Below are 18451 nucleotides of genomic sequence, written 5' to 3' on the forward strand. Positions count from 1 at the left end.
CAGAGATCTTTAGTAAACATGGGAGATAAAGCTGGAACTTGAGCTATGTGGGACACTACTTGTGTTTTTTCATTACAGAAGCCTTGAGAAGTCATCCTGCTTGTAAGAACTGTTCCAAATACCATGATACTCTGCAGGACATCTTTTCCAATTGTTAAAAGAAGAAATTTACTCATAAAGGCTAGGCATCCTTTTTTTGGTTGCATGATTGCAAATCAGGTTCCTTGCAACCTTTTTTCCATTTTCTGGCTTGGAATAGATGCTTTTTTTTCTTTCAGATAAACTACTCATACTCCTTTAGAAACAGGAGATTTTTAAATATCCTGGAATATCTATGCATTTACTGCTGTTCAGAACACAGTTGTAAAAATCGTGACGTGCACTTTTTTTTCCCCCAAGCAAACACTAACTCAACAAAATATTAAAGCTCCCACATGGACAAGTCTGTTTTAACACCTTTCAGTTTAGATTGGGTAGATAGTATAATGTTAGAAATTTCCCAGTTTCATGTGCTTTTAACAACTGTTTCACTACTTGTTAGAACTCTTGGCATTAAATCGAGGGTGACTGGCTTGCAAGCCATTTTCTGTAAACGCCAATTGCTCTGATAAAAAAACTTTTTAACTTCCCAGTATTCTAAACTGCGCTTACTCATTTATCAGCTCTGCACTCTCTGATAGTGTTAGGGCCTCTTTTAACAGTTAGAATATAACAATTATGTCTACCCTGCACATGTCTACCCTGCACATGATTAGTTAGTAGTCTCATGAAATGAGTTGGAATGTCGTGCCACTGCTGCTTGCGTCAACTGGATAGCAACTCTACCGAATCACTGTAACAGTACATTTTGGTTAAAATTTTGGTTTGCTCCTTTAGAGGTTGTAGCATTGCCTTCCATGATTTTCCTCTCTCGATCTAACAGAACTCCAGGCTGGTGGAATGAAGGACTCATTGTAGAATTAATTTGTTTAGCTGGGTATTTGCAGGAGCAGCAGTGAATACAGTGCAGAATGGTCATGGGTTTGGAAGGATTTTTTCCTCAGGTCAAAAATACTGATAATCACCAAGAGTTTAACCTTCCAGCAGAGTGGAGCAGCTGATAAGAATCAGGAAAAGTTAGCCCTTCCGCAAATCCAGCCTTTATGCTTAAGTTTTCAAGAACATTCTGAAACTGAAATGGACAATTTATTTTGAAGATTTCTGATGAAAATATCTAAGTCTGTTTTATTTTTAAGCAGTGATATCTACAGGTGGCTAAGACAGACCTCTGATCTCTGCTTAACATTTGTTGTTTGTTAACACATATTTTTATGCTTGTGGATACAGTGAGTGTCCTTGTAGACATTTTACGTCCCTGGATTGCAACAAGTTAATTGAGTTGAATAAATTCTTGATAGAACACTACCCAAGTTAGCACAGTTTCATTGGATGAATGTGAGTATTGCACTGGTTTTTTTATCATTGCTCTCTGAGAGACAAAAAAATATGTGTATATTGTCACACAGGATTTTCTGAGTTGCATGTAGAGCTATGAATAACTTCTCGAGGTACACCCAGGCTGATAGGTGAAGGCAGTCTGGAAAATAGATTGCTGAACAATGGGTGCTGAAACAAATAGTGAAAAGAATTAGTAACAAAGAGAAACACTGAAAACCACATAGATAGTGATTTGATGTCTATATTTTTGTGCTTCAAAGCCAGCATCCTAAGTGGGGAAAATGTGCTGGTTTCCAAAGATGTTGAGTCAGTATTGTGATGTCCTGGTCTGCTCAGGGTGTGTTGGTTCAGGTCCAGTCAGGAATGGCAGCAGGATTCAAGGAACATGTTTTGTTATTAATTCTCTCTCTCTTTTTTTTTTTTTTTTTTTCCTGTGCTGAAATATTGCTCTTCAGTTCTACAAAAAATGCCATATCAATGGTACAAAAATTAATCTGTTTTGAAAAGAGGATGAAATGGCACAAAGGAGGTTGATAACAGCATCTGAGGCTGATAACAGCATCTGATCCAAATATATCTTAAGAAACAGAGCAGATTCTGAGTTTGTCACATTTGACCTGTGGCTTTTTGTACTTCACCACAAGAGGAGTAACATAATATATTCTTGAAGAACTTGTACAGGAAGTGTGAATATTTTGCTTCTGCAAATGCTTCTGAAGATCAGGCTGAAGATGCATATTATAACTTGAATACAAATAAACACTGTTATGAGAGCTATGGAGGAAGATTTTTTTCATGTGGGAAGATTATCCTGTAGTTGGCTGCTGCAGAATTTTTTGCATCTTCCCTGGAAAACAACACATATTTGATTACTAGGAGTGACAGGTTTCTTCATTAAGTAGCTCTAAGGTTGTTTCTTGGCCAGCAGTTCCTGTGTCATCTTAGAATAGTGCTCTGACTTGTCAGTCATCTCTAGGAATTACATGCTGTGCATAAATATGCATTTTATTGTGTGATGCATCCAAGTAGGTAGTAAAATATGTTGAAATGTATTATTTAATATTTATTATGGTTATTAATCTTTACAGACATTAAATAATTCTGCATTGTATCTAATTAGCTTATATTCTACAGAAGAGAATTAAGCAAACTCAAGGCTTAAATTTGGGGGCAGGGAGGTATGAGCATGGACAGGGCATGTGGTACCTTTTCTATATTCCATTTTGATAAACTACTGCAGTGTTCATAAGATAATAAATATGCATCAATCTGAGTCATCAGTGATTAATTATTTCAGTAAGCTATCTCCTTTTCTGTCATCAATGGGGTAAACACAAGAGGGAAAAATACAAATGGTGCATTTTACAGTATTTGTCACTCACTTGGTATGTTCCTTTAAATGAAATTCCAGTATTGTATGCAGGGTAGAAATATTTCTTTGATGATTTGTTAATAATACTTTCCTTTTTCCCAGCTGGATTCTGTCCTGCAGTAATATTAACAGCTGCAAGATATTTCAGTACAGAGTGTATTGAAGAATAAAAACAGAGACAGTATCGGAAAAGATTCAGAATAAAGGCTCATGATGGGATCATTGCAACTTATTCTTACTGTGTTGTCAAATCAATATTATTTCCTCTTTTTCTCTTAAAATGACTGTCTTTTTTGAATTCACAGCTTGTGTTTAGTCTCTGCATGCATACATTTAAATCTTAGGCCATTAGCTTGAGTGTATAGTGTTCAAGCTGCTTGTATCAACTATGACTTCTGAATATATTTAGGAAGACTTAAAATTCGACATGGTAATTTAATAGGCAAAAGAATGAAAATTAGTCATGAAGGTCAGATAAACATTTTAAAACCAAAACTGCAGTTGCTGAGTCTTAGCATGTTGTAAGGGCAAAAAATACATTTTGTGTGGTGGCTGTGGAATTTGCTTTCTTTTTTAGCAGATTTGTTTCAACAGGAAAATAGTGTAGCAGTATGCAAAGCAACTGTCCTGTTGTAGTCATTCTGCTTACTGAGACTGAAGACTTTTTGTTTCCTTTCAGATGCAGTTTCCACATCTGCTTACTCATCACCAGCCAAAAGTTTGGGAGACCCTGGAATAACTCCACTGTCTCCGTCACATATTGTGGTAAGAAATGCATTCTTAACATATACTGTATGTTGACATTATTTTCTCCTGCCTGTTTAGTGGAACATAATTTTTAAAAAAAGTTTTAATTTCCTCCCATAACAATCCCTTTCATGCTCTCCAGAGTCTTTAAGTTAAATTTTGGTCACACTGGGGCTGGCGGCAGAGATCTCATTCATTTCATTGGGATCCTGGTTTTGCTTTTTTTTATTTGTCTACTTGCTGAGCTCATAGATTTGCTCTGCATATTTTTATATCAAATACAGGGGCTTCTTGATCCTCCGGGTTCCCAAGTTCTGTCCCTGTCTTTATCAGTGATTTGTTTAGGCAGCCCCTGAAAGGTGTCATTCTGTTCAGAAAAAAAAAAGATCTATGGTACTCAACAGTAAAATACAAATTTTACTGTTCTCTCCCAACAGAGACTCAAAATAGAACTGCTTTAGTTTCTTAAGGAAAATAGCCACTTCTGTAAGCTTTTAAAAGCAAGCAAATGTCCCATAAATGTAGTATGTTTTAATCCCTTGTACATCATGCTCATTTTGTTGGTAAACTCCCATTAAAACTAAGTCCCATCTGTTTTTAAGATCATCTGCATCATGTGTAACACAGTATATGCAGAGTGTATGTCTTGATATTGCAAGGAATCATGTTCAGAACACATTGCTACACTTGTTGGATTTCTTCCTTGGTTTTCTGAATCAAGTTCAGAGTTGTGCAACACCCCTCTTCAGGATTTCCAGAGTCCTCTCTCTGGAAAAAATTTTTGCTTTTATTCACTTCTTTCTCTATATACTCCAGAACTTTTATTTCTCTCTATTGATAAATTTATGTCCTCTTTCGGTTAGATTTGCTCTGTAAACTCTTTGAGGAAGACATAAATAACCTATTGCCCTAGTTGAAAAGCTTTTTTATTAGGAGAATCCAAGCAAGTCCTTCATTACTTGAGACCAAATTATATTACTCTCATTTCTCCATTTTAAGTAGCAGGCCTATGGGATGATCTTGGGAAATGTAAGGGTACAGCAGAAAGGTCCTGGAAGTAGCAGGCATGGAGGGAACAGAGATATGCGAGGAAGATGGTGGAACACTGCTCATAGAGTGAGGACATTTGACAGTTCCTCTGTAAAAGATAACGATTGCTTCAAAATGTTAATGAGAGTACAAGCTGAGCAGCAGTGGTGGAGGATTCAGCCAAGACCCGTACAGTATTAAGTTGATGAGTCTGCTCCGTGGTGGTTTTGCCAAAACGCGGTGTGTGCAGGCGGGTGTATTGCCTGCCTTCATTACTTACCTGCCTGTAGCGCACAGCCCTTTCACCAGCATTTCCACCTTGTTCTCTGCCAGTCTTGCTCAGCTGTTAGTGCTTTAACCACCGTCAGCATGTGAAGAGTAGTTCCTTGCTGTTTGTTACTTATTCCTCTATTATACAGGATTTATGTTAGGCAACAGCATGCTGGGGAGTGGTACAATTCTCTGTTTATTTATGTCAAGCTTTATTTCATGTCGTTATGATTTGGGCCATAACCGTTCTACCTCTTCTAATTAACATTCCCATGTTGCCCTTGATGGTGCTTTTCAGGGGTTGCAGGATTACAGGTAAAAGGCAGGGAGAAGGATCCAAATTCACTATAACCAGCTGAACAGCTTTCCACATTCTAGTACAGACAGGAGTAAATGGATAAAAAGCTTATTGCTTTTATCCACGGGGTAAAAAGCTTATTGCTGTATTGGGGGTTGTTCTGTCTCCACTAGTTTTAAATGGCAGTACCTCATGTTCAAGGTTATGACATAGTTAACTCTTAAAAACACCAAATAAGTCCCAAATATACCACACTGACGAATATAAACATATTCTTCACTTGATCAATTTAAGGAAAAAACCCAAACAAAAAACAAAACACAGGCCCAAAACCAATAACCCAGTGTTCAGCCATAAGTTTTAATGATACAGGATAATAGCTATTCCAAAAAAGTGAATATGAGGAAACTCTTGATTCAGAAGGTAATGCATACAAGGCTCCAGCAAATATGCTGCGTTGTATATGAAATTTCCACTGCCATTGGAATGTGCAGCTATCTGGTACCAACTTCGGTCACAAATGCAGCTTAAGGAGGTCCTTATTTTCACTGAAGAGATATGCATGTCTCAGGGAGCAGAAATACTGAAGGGTAAGACAGGTTGCAGTTATTCTAATCAGTGACTCAGTGTCTGTTTTGCTTCTGCTATTTAACAGAAGGACTCTGATGCAGAGGATGCTGTAGAACAGTTATTTCTTGTTGTTGTGGCTATTGATTTTGGCACAACATCCAGTGGCTACGCCTACAGCTTCACCAAGGAGCCAGAATGTATTCATGTAATGAGGTAAGGGCTGCAATGCAGCATTTGGTTTTCGATTGTGATAACATGGGTTGTCTGCAGTAGCTCTAGACATTTTCTACAGGAGTCTAAAGTGTCTAGATTTGTCTAGCATTGCCACAGTCCACACCTTTCTCACAGTTACAGGTTTTTTTCATGTTTTACTGTATTCTAGCTTTAATATAATCAATGTGAATGCATCCTCTCTATTCTTTTCTGAGTTTACAAGATGACGTGAATAAAAGGAGGGATCAGTGAGTATTTAGAACTATTCAGGGAGCAGTACTAATTATTAAATCTGGATGCCCTTATCTCAGAGGTCGAGAGAAACTACACATTTCTTAAGGGTCATGGCATTTCCCAGGAGCTGCCCGTCCCCTGGAATCATGCCTGTGTACAGTTATGTGTACAATGTTTCGTTACTTGCACCCAGAAACTGGTAGTTCATTTGGCTAATACAAGTTTTTTAGCATTAAATTTGAATAAAATCTCCAGTAACAAACCAGTGATACTGGGAAATAAGCAAGCAAAAGGCATGAATTTGAAAATTAAGGTTAGATGTGCAAGCTGTACTGTATCATATGTATGTAAGGAACAAACTTTAGATGCTGTTATGTAGGGTTTTTTAGTTTTTTATTTCATGACTAAATCAACACAATATGAATTTATGCATATAAATCTAATACAATCACAAATGCAAACCCTATTATGGCAGATACCTGAAAGGATTGCCCTACAAACCATTTTTATAGTGTTTTATAGTCTTTTTGAAAAGTTTTTTTTAGAACTAAACCCCTGTACAATTCTTATTAAAGTATCTTTAAAACTACTGTATTGTAAAAAGACCAAGATAATAGCTAATTTCAGATATAAACAAGGTATGTGTAAAAAGCATACCCATAGAAGTTCTTCTGAACAAAGCTGCTGTTGTAGCAGTAGGTGATGTACTTTTTCCAGCACTGTAATACTGAGAACAAAAGGGCAAAAAGACTAACTTGCTGCAGTCCAGTGTGATTTACTGTCATTTTTCTAAGCAAAGATGCTAGCTGAAGGCAGCTCTTAAATCTCAGCAGGCAGTGTTAATTGTGCAGTCAGCGTGCACATTTGGTTTGTATAGAGTTGCAAAGTATTTCAGAGGTCAAATGCAACTGATCTGCAATACCGGCTGAAGGGAGGTAAATTTTGGAGTGGTATTATGCTGTCCAGTTGCAAAGATACCTACCGTTTTCAGTATGGACACGTAAATGCTTCAAGGTATTTTATGCATCTCATCCATCTATTGTTCTCTGAAGGGCATGGGAAGCTGCACGAGGCCAGGAGTCAAAGGACAGGCCATGTTTCTGGCTTAGACAGGTTACAGAGTTGCCGGGTTGGAACCTGTGTTTATCAATTTCTGTTCTCTTTTGACAGCAATTAATTAATCAGATTTCTTAAAGAAGTTTACAAAATTAGGGAAGATATCTCTGAAGCTGTGCCTGAGCAAGCCTAAATCCTGTGTACTGTGTTGTTCCTGTAATCTCTGTGGAGATTTTCCTAGGTGAAATCACTGCTGTTTCTAGGGAAGTCCTTTCAGTGCTTTGGACTCAAAATTTTACCTTAGGACCTGATTTTGCCACAGGGTTCACACTATACTGCAGTGAATTACAGACTAGATTCTCCTTTCAGAGTATCTGGCTTCTTGCTGTAGATCACTGGGACACTGAAGTCTATAGGTGCTGTATGGCCAGCTGAGAGATTCCAAATCTTAATTGATATTTTACTACTTATGGTTCAAAACACTGTATTTTCTTCCTTATGCAATAATGGTACCATGATTGTGATTTCAGACCTGTGTAGATATTATTTAGTAATGTAAAAAGAAATGAAATGTATTAATTTATATATATTTCCAACAGAAGGGAGGATACCTCTTTGAGGGGGAAATGTATTCAGGTTTCCAACAGGTATTTCTAACAATGGAAAACATTTTAATACAAAGAATAGTATTTTTTATTATATATTTTAAATAAATATTGCTGGCAGGGAAGGATTTTGGGAAAGATATAGCTGAAACTGAGTTAGGAAATAATGTATATCATGTTTTTATATATATTTATATATCGATACTCATAAAATCATGAAATTCAGTGGTGTATGTATCAAAATAAAGCTTCAGTAGTTCAGAAGGTATTAAGAAATTCAAACTCTGTATATAATGAGGCTTACATGTAGGATAATTTACAAATATTTCAGCAGAGTAAATGTAATTTCCCGCCTGCACTCGAGAATGTTTACATTAAAATAAAGCATTCCAGTGATGCACGGTCCTCTTTGCTTCCTAACATTTTTTCCTTGTTAGTGTTGATCCTTTCCAGACATTTAGATTTCTGGCTGCCTTTTAACAAAGCTGCTTTTCTGTAAATAGCTCAATGAAGGTTAAGATGGGTTTATTTGGAAGGTCCTGCTTCAGCAAAGAGTGAACACACAGGGCTTTAGTACCAAGTGTGAATGTAGAGTCAGCAAAGGCATGATTCTAGTGTGATTAGTAGACAGTCATGTTTTTGACTGTGTGTTTATTTGCTGTAATGCCCAGTACTAAAAAAAATGAATTTATAAGCAGAGTTCTTGAAGCATACACTTTGCTTTAAATGTGTAAGTATCCTCCTCACTCATGTCGGTAGTCTAAAGCACATGTTTGGAGTTGGGCGTATGTTTCTAGATGAGTAATGATTGACTTCACTTTGATTGCATAATGTTAGTTACTGTTTTATCAATTCTAGGTAATACTTCCCACTTGTAAACTCTTGCTAGTTCCCAATGACTTCTGTAAAGATAGTTGTGGTTACCTTCAGGCTCTTGTTTCAGAGTAGAAGTGTATGTTATAACGAGTGCTATTATCTGCTTACCTTGAGGCTGAGTAAATGCATAGCAACAGCCTGGCCATGAGTTCAGCAAGCACTTGAGCAGGCAGGGCAGTGCCAGAGTCATAATGAAAGCCCGTTTGGTGCTGTAGAATGGGTTAACTACAACTCCTTTGGAGGGAATGTGCAAGGCCTTGCAGAGTTTTTAAAAACTCCTATTGATTTATATGCACTTATGTGAAGTTATAAATGTTTCAGCTGCTGGTTAAATTGCAACAAACTGAATGTGAGTATTTCACAAATGGAGAAAAATAAATGGGAAAACCACATGTGATTATGAAAAAAATCACAGCCTGTCTTTGGAAGGAGGGAGAATGCGGGCTTTTTTCAGTGTAACTTTACTTCAACCTTCAGGTTTTCCTTTATCCTTCTCTTCCCTTCTTGGCAGCCATGTGCTTGCCTTTCTTTGGTGTACATGCTTGCAGTGGCGTTTGGCTACATTTTGATGATCCCACTGCTTCGTTTCCTTGACTGTTGTGCTGCAGCTCTGGATCAAATTCTCATCACTCTGCAAGGATCGCTCTCTTTACTCTGTTAGCCAGACTCCTGTGTGAGGAAGGGCATTTCTCTAACCTTAGCATAACCTTGCGATCCTTTCCACACTAACTTTTCTCTTGTCTCAGTTCTCACTTTTCCTAGATACATTCAGATCATCTGTGGCTATAAACGGGTCTATGCTGCTCTGTTGAGCTACTCCACTTTTTATCAGCCTAGGAACTAGTCTCATGTCTGCATTTGAGCAGAAATCTACCTTGGGTTTTGCTTGAATATTTTTAGTTCTGACTCGGCTTTGAGAAGGTATTGCCCACATGCCAGAGTACTTCTGGCTCGTATTAGTCCATGCTTTTACTAGGCATTTCCATATTTTGGGTTTTTGGTTTGGGTTTTTTTTTTTCCCTGAGAGCATTATTACCATTGTTTTGCCTGCATTGGGACCATGAACAAAAACTGCAAATGAAGGTGCTGAAACCCTAGCCTTACTGACTAGAAGCCTCCACTAAGTGGAGTGAGGCTAGGGCTCCACCTCAGCAGAGTGTCACAGTCAGGATTTACTATGCACGTGCCTTTGCAGCTGCTTCTTTCTAGAAGAGATGTCACACAGGAATATTTTTAAATCTCTGACTGCAAATGGTAGAGTTGGACTTCCCCTTCTGTTTCTTTATTGCTCTTTCGGTGATCGAACTGTAGTACAGGCTGAGAACTTTAGAATGTGCTGAGCAATTACCATGTCTAGTTTCAGTCAGAAACTCATCAGGAAGTAAATAATCCAGTTCTCTAGGTGGCTTTGACAATTTCAGCCCATACCACTGAGCATCAATTTCTCCTCATTTAAACTGCACCTTAAGTGTACTTATTCCGGAAAGAAAAAATGCACCTAGCCATAATGAAAAACAAAGTAGTATTGTTATTAGCCATGTCCTATTTATGGAATTTCCCACCAGTGACTCACAATGAATAATTAATGTTTCCAAGCAAAAATGATACCACTCTGTCTCCTCTCTGCTTGCAGCAGGTGTGTGGGATTTAAGTCTGGTGAAATAGGCAGTGTTTTCTGCTCAGGGGCTGTGGGATCCCAACTTCTTCACATTGGAACCGTATGTTCGCTGTGACACCTACTCAAAAGATTTTGACGTTGACCAAGTACATTTCTAGCAGGAGGTTAGAAGAAATGATCTGGAGCAGAGCCCTTGCCAGCTGGTAGTAGCTCGGGGGCTGAGCAGTGGTACTAGGGAGGTTTAGGCAAGTTTTTTCCAAGTGGTTGAAGGTGGAAATCATTCCACTTCTCACGCTGTTTCTGCTTTCAGAGCAGAGGAATTGTCCTCCACACTGAAGTAAATTCACAGATATGTGATTCCCTGCCATTGCTGCTGGTGGTGGTACAAAAAAGGGTGGATTTTGCGCTGTTTGATCTAGTTGAATGGTCTGAAGGGCTCCCAGCACTTTAGAAGATCCTGTTCCTTGTTCCTTTGCCAAGTATTAAGCCCTTAGATTGCAGTTTTCCATGTCAGTTGCCTGCCCTGGTCTGGAGGTCAATTGCTTCAACTGTTTCTGAGAGTGAAATGGAAAAGATTTTTTTTTTTTCCTTTGTAAACTTCCTGTGTCACATAAACAAGTACCACAGAAACAAGGCAACCTTTTTGTGCTTCAGAACAAGGGCTTTGGCAGTAGTATATTAAGTGTGTTTTGCTATCTTTAGAAGAAAGCAATCAACATGTGGTTTAATAATGAATGAATGCAGTTGCCCGTGTGATCTTAACTTGGCTCCTCTCTGAGTGGTGTTATGGTTATGTTTGATAGCATAAACAGATCTTTCCACCAATGCCTTCTTAAGAAAATGTTTTCTGGTGATTGTTTCCTGTGCTGAAAGTATTTCTATGTAGAGTGAGGTTTAACAGTCATGCCCAGGTTTCTTGTTCTTCCATTCTACTTTTTATGTGATTGAAAAGTGAGAAGACAGGAATGCTCACAGCTGGCTCTGTGGTACAACTGTGTACTGTCTGACCGTGATTTCTACTGTCTGACAATTTTCTACTTTCGTCTCACTGTGCCCTGCACACCCCCCCACACCCCCCCCCACACCCCCAATTTCTGCTTCTGGATGTTCTCATATTTGATGTTCTTACTGATTTCCTTATCCATTCCGTGCAACAAGCTTTGTTTTGCTTTCATCTTAACACTTTTGTGCTTCTTGTGTCTTCCTGAAGATAACTTCACAGTCTTGATAAGGTAGGATAGCTTTATTCACTGCTTTAGTGGATGGTAGTGAGGGGAATGTTTTGGTGCCTGTAACGTATTTGGGGATTGGGGGAGTCTGCTTCGTTTTTGAGAGACTAAGATTTTTACAGCATTTTGGTCATTTCAAACACAAAATCCATCAACTTCAGGTGAGCAGAGAGTGGAATGCGGAGAGTTCAACAGCTGCAGACATGTCTTCAGAGTTTCAGGTGAAGACACAGGCACATGATCAGATGTTGGTTGAACTGGCTTGTCTTGCTTCATAGAGCGTTCTGTGACAAAAAGAGGGATTTAATCAACTTCTCCAGAGTGGTGTTCAGATTACTTAAACAGATCCCTAAATCCAAATGGGGGAAATATCCTGTACGAATAAGCATTCATGGAGGTGGACTGACGATTGGATAGGCCACGCAATTTGAAGATTTGGTTTTTCATGAATAGTGTTCTTGGATAATTACTTGATTTTTTTCCTGCACAATATTTATTACATACATACACTTAGTTTGCAAATTCAAGTGCAAAACTGTTTCCTTGCTAATTGTGTATGGCTTCAGGGAACCTGTATTCTTACCAAAGACAGAGTATGATTATGTCCTTAAAAATTATACCACTAACTGCAAAATATATTGAGTTATCTGAAATGAAAATTACAGTCCTCTTTTCTTTGATGTGAAAAAAACCACTTGATTTTGGTATTATAAGGATTGAAATTAGTATCTTTGGAGGGGAAAGCAGTCTGTGCAATCTGCCACCACTTTGTTTTTCTCACGATATGCTGTTTTTTTCTGCTGCTCTAAACATTAGTATCACTTACTGAAACTGTTTCACTTGTTGGATAGACGGTGGGAAGGTGGAGATCCAGGCGTATCCAACCAGAAGACACCAACCACTATCCTCCTAACACCAGAGAGAAAGTTTCATAGCTTTGGGTATGCAGCAAGAGATTTCTACCATGACTTGGATCCCACCGAATCAAAGCACTGGTTGTATTTTGAAAAGTTTAAGATGAAGCTACATACCACTGGTGTAAGTATTAACCAATTTACCTGGATAATTGTGCATTTGCTACTCGAATTATCTTCCTGTGGACAGTACTACGTTTTTGCCTGAGGATTGTCAAATAGATATGAGGCAGCTTTATTTCTAAGTTTAAAGAGTAAATAAAATGAAATGAACTCTTCAGTTAACACTGTGATTTGGTTTGCCTCTCACTGCATTTGGCAAGTGTATTTTGCCAGCCTTCTTTCTAGATCTTAGAAGTTCATTATCTGCTTTGCTGTTGTCATTTAACCCCAGCCAGCAACTAAGCCCCATGCTGCTCGCTGACTAACCCTGGTGGGATGGGGGAGAGAATCAGAAGAATAAAAGTGAGAAGACACATGGGTTGAGATGCAGTTTAATAGGTAAAGCAAAAGCCACGCATGCAAGCATAGCAAAGCAAACCAAGGAATTAATTCACTGCTTCCCATCAGCAGGCAGGTGTTCAGCCATCCCCAGGGAGGCAGGGCTTCATCACAGGTAATGGTTACTTGGGAAGACAAACGGCATCACTCCGAACGTTCCCCCCTTCCTTCTCCTTCCCCCTAGTTTATATGGTGAGCATGATGTCATATGGTATGGAATATCCCTTCGGTCAGTCAAGATCAGCTGTCCCAGCTGTGCCCCCTCCCAACGTTCTTGTGCCCTCCAGCCTACTCGCTGCTGGGGTGAGTACCACAAAAGGCCTTGGCTCTGTGCAAGGGCTGCTCACCGATAACAAAAACATCCCTGAATTATCAACACTGTTTCCAACACAAATCCAAAACACAGCCCTATTCCAGCTACTATGAAGAAAATTAACTCTACCCCAGCCAAAACCATCACATTTGCTTAGATCTTCACGTCCTAATTTTCCTGTTTGAAATTCACAGCTGTCTTGGGAATCTGCATGAGGTTGGTTTGTTCTATAAATCTAGTTAGAAAGCAGAGATGGAATATAAGAGCCATACTGAACTCTAGCACAGAGGAGCAAATTTAGTCAGAGATATTGTCAAAACCGCAAGTGCAAATCATGTTGTTAATTTGACATTGTTCCTACTGATGATATTTTTGTCTTTAATCCTTTCTAGATTTTTGGGACTTGGCCAGTACTTTCTGTATTGAGGTATTTTCTGATTTCATGTGTTGGTGGGAAGCCAGAAATCTATGCTTTTAACTCTGAACTTGGATTAAATCTCTTGTATATGCAGCTTTGTTGCAATTAATTACAGATACTTATATTGTAATTATTTAATATTTAGTCCATACAGCTTTCTGCCTGAAGTTATCCGTAGACATCGTAGGTGTTTAAAACAGTCTAAAATAAGCAGCAAATGTCATGCTCCAGGAAATTCAAGTGATGAGTTGGATCCTCTTCAGAACAATTTTGTCACTTTTTCCTAACCAGGTGGATAATGAAGAGTTCCCTTTCCTCAAGCAGTGGGAATTAATTTAATGTTTACCTTTTCCTTTTAATAACCTTCAGTTATTTTCTTTCATGTAGAATCTTACTATGGAGACAGACCTGACAGCTGCAAATGGCAAAAAAGTCAAGGCACTTGAGATATTTGCTTACGCTCTGCAATTCTTTAAGGAACAGGCATTAAAGGTAAGGTAATGCTTCCTTATCTAGATTTTCTGATTTATAATGGGTATAAATGTGAGCTTAACACTTCTAACCTTTCCAGGCTTTGACCTCAGTAGTATTTGATGTAAACAAAGCAAGGCAGCTGTAGAAACGCTAGGCAGTCTGTGGACTCTGGAGAGCTCACAATAGCCTGAAGTGATTTACCACCACACAGGGGAAGCTTGATTCACTAACAGTATCGCTGTGATGCAGAGTTCTGAATATCTTCTTACCAGCTTAAATATTTTCTATTGCTTTTTTTCATGAAAAAAATGTGGATTTGAAACGGAAATTTAAAAGTGCAGGAGCTGAAGCTCAGGAATTAAATTTGAGACTGGGTCCTGTCCTCATCCCCTACACTGCTGCAGCTGGGACGATGCATTCTTCTGTGTTCACACAAGGTTGTCTCTCATGTTCATGAGTTGGCACTGTGAAATGCAAATAGGATGGGCACCTACCGATGTCACCTGCCCCAATGTAACTTTGTCTTCACTGATGAAGCAAAGCAGAGCTAGATGAGCTGGATTTATTTTGTAATAAAAAGGGTATTAGAAGCTCGTTTATAATTTGGCGACTTGCATTTCACTGTAAGTCTGTACAAAGATGCCCTGCTGAGGAGTACAAGCTGGCTAACCTGGTGGAAATAGTGTAATTATGCCAGTGCAATGGTCTGTGCAGGCCACTTGATTGCATTGAAAGATTCAGTATATTAGCCTGTGTGGAATTCCGCACCAGTGCAGATCTATAGCCTCCATTCCCCAAACCAACACAGGAACATTTTGGATAAGACTCCTTTATTCTGTTTTACACAGTTAAACTACAGTGTATGTGCCAAAGAGCCACAAGTAGGTTGTGGTATTTCAGCCCTGTGCTGACAATTTGCAGGGGTGAATTTCATGTTGTTATGCTGTGAGATAGAATCATTAAATTATTTAAATTGGAAAAGACCTTAAAAATCATTGAGTCCAACCATTCACCCAGCACTGCCAAGTCTATCACTAAACTGTGTCCAACTGTCACACCTACGTATCTTTCAAGTACCTCCAGGGACAGTGACCCAACCAGCTTCCTGGGCAGCCTGGTCCAATGCCTGACAACCCATTCGGTGAAGAAATTTTTCCTAATATCCAATCTAAACCTCCTCTAGTACAACCTGAGGCCGTTTCCTCTTGTGTTGCTTGTTGTCTGGGAGAAGAGACCAACCCCCACCTGCCTGCAGCCTCCTGTCGGAGCTGTGGAGAGCAATAAGGTCCCCCTGAGCCTCCTTTTCTCCAGGTTAAATGCCCCCAGTTCCCTCAGCCGCTCCTCACCAGCCTTGTGCTCCAGCCCCTTCCCCAGCCCCGCTGCCCGGCTCTGGACACGCTGCAGCCCCTCCATGTCCCTCTTGTCGTGCGGGGCCCAGAACTGAGCCCAGGGTTCGAGGGGCGGCCCCACCAGTGCCGAGTACAGGGGGACGGTCACTGTCCTGGTCCTGCTGGCCACACTATTTCAGATACAAGCCAGGGTGCTGTTGGCCCCCTTGCCCCCCTGGGCACCCTGCCGGCTCCTGCCCAGCCGGCCGTCAGCCAGCCCCCCCAGGCCCTTTCCCCCCAGGCAGCTCCCAGCCCCCTGCCCCAGCCCGCAGCGCTGCCTGGGGCTGGTGTGACCCACGGGCAGGGCCCGGCACTGAGCCTGGTTGAACCTCATGCAGGTGGCCCCGGCACATCGGCCCGGCCTGCCCAGACCCCCCTGCAGAGCCCCCTGCCCCCCGGCAGGCCAGCACTGACCCAACTTGGAGTTGTCTATGTTATTTGGTTGCCCTGATCCTGAATGCATGTTTATGGAGAAAATCTAACAAGCATTAGGGAGAACCAATAAGTGAGACAGACATCTGTAAGGGGTTTAATTTGTAAATTCATACTGTGTTCTGGTGGACTACCACCATTTATCTTGCCATTTTTTTTTTCTCCTTCTGTGGCTGGTGTTAGTAGGGAAAATACAATTTATTTTCCATTTGAAATGTTGCAATGCTCATTTATTGTAATGCTCTTCTTGGGTCACAAGATTGTTTTTTGTATTCTTTTGTGAAATACTTGTCTCCAGTGAACAGTTTTAGAGATTTAAAATCTCATGTAAACAGTCAAATGCGAGCTAAGTGCCATTGGGTTCAAATGCACCACTGTATTGTCAACGTAAGCATAATAGTTGCTGGGTCAAATCAGAATATTCATCCAAGCAAGCATTGTTTAAAATAGCCTTGTTGTTAAAAACTAACCTCTTTTGAATGGGGTTAATTTAGTCTCTGTGAGACCTCAGTCTATTTTTTATGGCTACAGAGAAATAACGCTACCATTACAAGTCCAATTTCTCATCTTGTCAAAGACTTTTTTAACTAGATTTTGGGGCTGATTGTGGAGTCACAGACTTGAACCTGTGCATAGTTTGGGGAAATTCGTGGTGAATATGAATCCTGTATATTTGCTGTGTTGCCTGTTCAGGGCTACATCCTTTCTTGATGTTAATAAATAAATCCTTGTGATTTCTGAGTGTTTCCTGAATTTAATTAGACAAGCACTGTAAACAAACTATTACTTTGGACTATAATCTATCCATTCCTAGTGCCCTACGTGCAGTATAAAGGTACTACTTTTCTAGCATGGATATTTTGAACAGCGGCATAGCTAAACAAACACCACACCTTGGCACAGCACATGCAGGAACATTTTTTTACATTCTAAAGGCCTGTTGTTCACCTTTCTGAACCTTTGCCTGTTTGGATGGAGATTTAGATAGGACATATGGTAATGACATTTTACTTGGAACCTTTCCCAAAACATGTCAGTATATCACCTAATTTGCAAATGCAGTACAGACTTTCCTCTTTTTAAGGGGGGGAAAAAAAGGACAATAAAAGAACTAAACTGGTCTTGAATGTTTGCTTAAAGCAAAATTTTCAAGGAGCAATTGGTCATTTTTTTGGAAAGGGTTTCACTTTCCCTTGTTAACTCAGTTGTAAAAATTTGATTTAAAGTAAATGGTGTATAAAGAAGTCATTGAAAAATCCAGAGTGTAAAACATAATATTCATCAGTGATACCTCAAATATTTTTCTGTGTATTAATCAAGATGCAAGTGTGAATTCTTCAAGCTAACAGCAAGACTAAGAACGTACATAAACGTTCTGTAATATTCAGTGGTGCATGAGGTGTTTTTGGAAAAACTAACTTTTCTACTTCATGTTCACCAGTAAACTTTTCTATAGGCCTCCTTGAGAAAGCATCAACCCTAATCCCAGTTTTTGGCATAGTAAAGCATTGTTGACAGGTTGGCAATAGTTCTGATTTGTAGCGTAGATGTAACAGGAAAAAAATGGGAAAGTTACTGTTATTAGAGCCAGCAGAAAATAATGCTTTCTTCTAAAGTTGACGCCCATCATTTTGGATTCACCTCTTTTTCCTTTTATTTAGGAGCTCAGTGACCAAGGAGGCTCGGACTTTGAAAACACGGAAGTAAGATGGGTCATTACAGTGCCTGCTATTTGGAAGCAGCCTGCAAAACAGTTTATGAGACAAGCTGCCTACAAGGTAAGATTGCAGGCTGAATGTAAAAATGCCCCTTTAAAGCTCTAGCTGATAGGCTAAATGATAAAATGTATTTGGGACAGTTAGCTCTAGTATAAACTGTATAGAAATGGGCTAGAAAAAGAGTCAGACTAGAAACACTGAAAGAGGAGTTAGCTCTACCAAGCAGTAGCTTTAAGTCATACATATTCACTTCTTAAATACCTTTTTCTTTCTGTTCGCTTTTATATATTGGTGTCCCTCACTGCAGACTGTGATGGTTTAGTCATCTTGTATGCTGTATTCCTGCTGAATTCAGTGCACATGGAACAGATGCAGTTTTGAGACCCAAGGGAAAGCTGATTTTAAAATACTGGACGCAGGTTTTGGTTTTTTTTTTTTATTTTCTTTAGGTCATCACAGACTTTTAAAGCAAAAAAAAAAAAAATAAAAGGAAGAGAAAGGAAAGCAAAGAGCCTCCTCGGTGGGACTTTTTTTCCAGTTCCCATTTTCCCACAGTAGGAATGAAAGGACTGTGAACTGGATAATCTGGATATAAAATTAAATTTAAATGTTATTTTCACCAGTACAGGGTTTATCTGCATTTAACTCTTTCCCCTGAAACTCCCCCAAGTATGTGCTCTTTCGTTATGACTGCCCTTTATTTCAAATTCAGTTTGTGTCTTTAATACATGAGATGTAC

General features: G+C 39.4%; 1 protein-coding gene across 2 annotated transcripts in view; it reads left to right on the top strand.

Moving 5' to 3' along the window:
- The window catches only part of HSPA12A (heat shock protein family A (Hsp70) member 12A), a 92662-nt gene that overhangs the window by 42122 nt on the left and 32089 nt on the right, over window positions 1–18451 (top strand). For both annotated transcript variants that reach the window (XM_056352236.1, XM_056352237.1), the window contains 5 exons: window positions 3489–3574; window positions 5809–5936; window positions 12406–12592; window positions 14088–14192; window positions 17656–17772. In XM_056352236.1, coding sequence (XP_056208211.1) covers window positions 3489–3574; window positions 5809–5936; window positions 12406–12592; window positions 14088–14192; window positions 17656–17772 — 623 coding nt within the window. The remainder of the gene's footprint in view (window positions 1–3488; window positions 3575–5808; window positions 5937–12405; window positions 12593–14087; window positions 14193–17655; window positions 17773–18451) is intronic.

The sequence above is a fragment of the Falco biarmicus genome, chromosome 9, assembly GCF_023638135.1.
Source record: "Falco biarmicus isolate bFalBia1 chromosome 9, bFalBia1.pri, whole genome shotgun sequence".
Lineage (NCBI taxonomy): Eukaryota > Metazoa > Chordata > Aves > Falconiformes > Falconidae > Falco > Falco biarmicus.